Source organism: Poecilia reticulata, linkage group LG15, assembly GCF_000633615.1.
Source record: "Poecilia reticulata strain Guanapo linkage group LG15, Guppy_female_1.0+MT, whole genome shotgun sequence".
NCBI lineage: Eukaryota > Metazoa > Chordata > Actinopteri > Cyprinodontiformes > Poeciliidae > Poecilia > Poecilia reticulata.
The window spans coordinates 30,291,668-30,295,209 of record NC_024345.1 but is presented as its reverse complement, the minus strand read 5'-3'; the positions used below and the strand labels follow the sequence as shown (position 1 = coordinate 30,295,209).

The 3,542-nt window shown below is 52.6% G+C and overlaps 1 protein-coding gene across 5 annotated transcripts in view; it reads right to left on the bottom strand.

Moving 5' to 3' along the window:
* The window catches only part of LOC103477438 (acyl-CoA synthetase short chain family member 1), an 11,280-nt gene that overhangs the window by 4,981 nt on the left and 2,757 nt on the right, over window positions 1–3,542 (bottom strand). For 2 of the 5 annotated variants that reach the window (XM_017309134.1, XM_017309135.1), the window contains exons 3-4: window positions 2,379–3,122; window positions 2,002–2,093 (exon numbers count right to left, since the gene is read on the bottom strand). In XM_017309134.1, the coding sequence (XP_017164623.1) occupies window positions 2,914–3,122 (209 nt within the window). In that variant the 3' untranslated portion in view covers window positions 2,002–2,093; window positions 2,379–2,913. Of the gene's footprint in view, window positions 1–1,602; window positions 3,123–3,542 lie in introns of those variants that run through there. The other 3 variants (XM_017309131.1, XM_017309132.1, XM_017309133.1) reach the window with 3 other exon arrangements.

The window sequence follows — 3,542 nt, the reverse complement described above, 5'->3', positions numbered from 1 at the left end:
GATCCGGTCAGAATCAGAACCCAGCGACAGGAGGCCCCAACTGGCCTCGGCCCGATACGATCCGGTCAGAATCCTGATGAGGTCATAATGTTCTAGCACCTTGAGGAACCAGGAGTTCTCCACCGCGGTTTGGTTCAAAGCCCGGAGGCGTATGGTGAGTGATGGAGGTGTGCAGCAGGTAACCCGCCTGGGTTTACACATGGTTCTGATGGACTGGTCAGGTGTAGACCAGTCAGGTATGGACTGGGTGTGTTGGTAACTTTTGGACCGGTATGGACCTTCTGATCAGGTGTCTCACCTCTTCCTGAGGGACGTCCATCTTTCCCATCACTGCAAGCTGTTCGGACCTCTGAGAGACAAAGACATGTTGGACAGATGGACAAGTCTTCACCGCAGCGGCCTTGAGCTCGGTGACTCGGCCTCCCCTCACACCTTGGTGATCACGGCTCTGTGCTGAGCTGAGACGGGACGTCCTCAGGTCCAGGGATTCCTCAGGAACGTTGTCTGGGTCCTACCAACATCTGAACATTCTTATCTGGAGACCAGGAGTAAATCTGAGCAGAGAACATTCAGGCCTCCTTAACTCTCATACTGACACAGATACCCTTTGACTAACAGGTTAGCATCTTGTCTTTAGGTTCTTTTGTTATTGGACAGAATTTCAGCTGTCACTGCCTGACAGCTGACTGATGCCAGGTCCCACCTGGCGACAGCTCTGATGAAGGTCTGCTGTGGAAACAGGATGAAGGTGATTGGATCAGTTTCTGGTTGGACCAGGAGAAAATAAAGACTCGTTACTGAACGTCCAGATGTCTCTGCAGGTTCTGTTTGTCTTCAGGCGGTTGGGTTTCGGAGGAAACTTTGGGCCTGGAAGACGCTGTAAAGCGATCAGGATCATAGTTTGTTCACTCAGCAGAGACAACATCCCTGTTCTGACACCTGGGATCAGATTCTGGTACCAACTGGGTCAACTCTGCTTGATTTGGTCTCTTGGTTCTGAAACCTCGTTCTGTAGCCATCCAGCTGTGGAAGAAAATGTTCTGTTGGACTTGACCCGGTTTGTTTCTGGGCACATTCAGCGTGTTGAGTCTCATTTTGAGCTGGTTTCATGGTTTCATGTCGTCATCAGTCCTGTTGATCAGTAACATCTCGTCACTCTGTGGGATCTCTGAGCTTCGCGCCTCGGCTCATCGCCGCTATCGGTGTGGACGCGTCACGGTCTGAGGTTCTGCTACCACAACAGAAATGTTCCTCAGCGGCGACCGGGTCACCTCCTCACATCTGAAATGTTCTGGTTCTAAATATTCCTTAAAACAGAACTTTGTCTTCTGCATCCCTTGCAAAGATTAAACCTGAGTTCACTGGCGGCCATGTTCTGATTGTTACATACGTGAAGGTAGGTTAGCATTAATCTAACAGTAAGTTAGCATGAATTTAGCATCAGTTTAGCAGAAAATTAGAAGAGTTGCAGGGATTAAGAATGAATTGAGCACCAATTCAATTCATGCCAACTTTGAGTTAACATGAATTTAGCATAAAGTTAGCATAAAGTTAGCATAAGGTTAGCATAAAGTTAGCATAANTGGGGGGTAAAAGGGGGCGGGAGGTAAGAGGGGGGTTGGTTGTTAATTGTCCGCTGAGCTGCAGATGTTCTGCTGCTGCTGATCCAATTAGGGTTTAAACTTCAGTGAAGAGAAAATCATGAGGACTCGATGTCGGGTCGGCTTCCAGAACCAGAACCAGATGTGGGCGGAGCTAACGGTCCTCCATCATCTCTGACCAGAGATCAGACAGGAAGGTTCCTCTGGGAGATTCTCCAGCTTTGGGTCAGGAGCTGGGAGGACTGGGAGGACTGGGAGGACTGGGAGGACTGGGAGAACTGGGAGGACTGGGAGGACTGGGAGAACTGGGAGGACTGGGAGGACTGGGAGAACTGGGAGGACTGGGAGGACGTCCCTCAGACTGGTTGTGTGATGCTGTGAATCACCTGCGGCGTCTCACCTGCCTGCCACCAGGTGTCCACCAGGGGGCAGCGTCCCTCCCCCACCACGCTGTGGAACCAGTGCCAGGCCTCGTGGTTGATGGTTCCCCCACTGTGGACAACCAGATATGGAGCATCAACACCGACCAATCCTGGGCCAGAGGCAGTCATGACATCACTTCCTGGCGACATCCAGGTGGTGATTACATCACTTCTGCCAGGACATGACTTCATGTCTGCTAGGCTAGATTAGCGGTTCAGACATGTGGTTCTGCTGATGATGAGGTAGCTGACAAACACCCAGAACCTTCTGACCCGGAAACTGGATCTGAAGTTTCTGGTCCAGAATTTAATTCTAGTCCCAGAACGTCTGTGGCTGGTGTGTTTGGTGTCAAACCTCAGAACCGGTTCCGGTCGGGTTCTGGCTGAGTTGGACCAGTTGGACCCCAGCGTCCTCAGAGAGCTCCGGTCGTACTTCCTGACCCAGTCGTCTCCGTGTCTCAGCAGCAGCTGCAGAGCCGTCGGCGGCCCGTAGAACCGGTTGATCTGCAGCCGCTGCACCGTCTCCCAGTACCTGCCTGGACAGGCAGGTGAGACACACTCCGTCCCACACGGCCACACTTCCTGCTTAAGCTCCGCCCCCTGCCTCTCACAACCGCTTTAATGATGCTTTCTGGTGCTACTGTCTGGACTCTGCGTCTGTTTGGGATGACAGAGGTCAAAGGTCACCTGACAGAAAAAAGGAGACATCACCTTCTGGTGATGGGTGTTGGCTCAGATCCTTCCTGACCAATCAGAGCTCAGAAAGCGGAGCGAAGGTCTTCATTGGTCTAAAACCAGGTTAATGAGTGACTGCAGCTCCACTTCCTGCTGCAGGTGAGACTCACCTGAGGTTCACGATTAACCTGCATAGATCATCCATCCATTCAGCCTCAGAATGCCTCCAGTGGGGAATGTGGGATTTTACCGCCGGATGAAGCTGTGTAGGTGAAGCAGGGAGTTTTGGTGCTGCTGACCCGGCTCACCTGGATCCAGGTACACAGGTGTGCTGTCCAACAGGACAGTGGTGGCTGTGTCCTGTGATTCAGCCGATGTCCGCCATGCAGCCAAACACGTCTCCATCTCGGTAGTCGAACACCAACTGGAACAACAGAAACAGGGTTCTGGTGAGTTCTGGACCTGTTGGCAGAACCAGGTCGGTTCCTTTCAGAGGTTCTCCTCTTCAGACTGAATGTGGTTCCTTCTCCAGGCCTGCTAGAGAAAATCTCCACCAGGCAGGAACACCAGCATCTAACTGTTCCCGGGTTCAGGAAGGTGCTGTCTCTGGAGAACGTTTGGACCGTCTCCATGGCGCTGCCCTTGAACAGAACCACAGGGAAGTCTGACCCGATGGCAGAGAAGCAACTCAGGATGCTACATGGAGGGACCAACCAGCAGTCCTGGTGGCACTCAGCTTCTCTTTGGTCGAAACCACCGGTGCCAGAAGAACCCAGCGACAGGAGGACCCAACTGGCCTCGGCCCGATACGATCCGGTCAGAATCAGAACCCAGCGACAGGAGG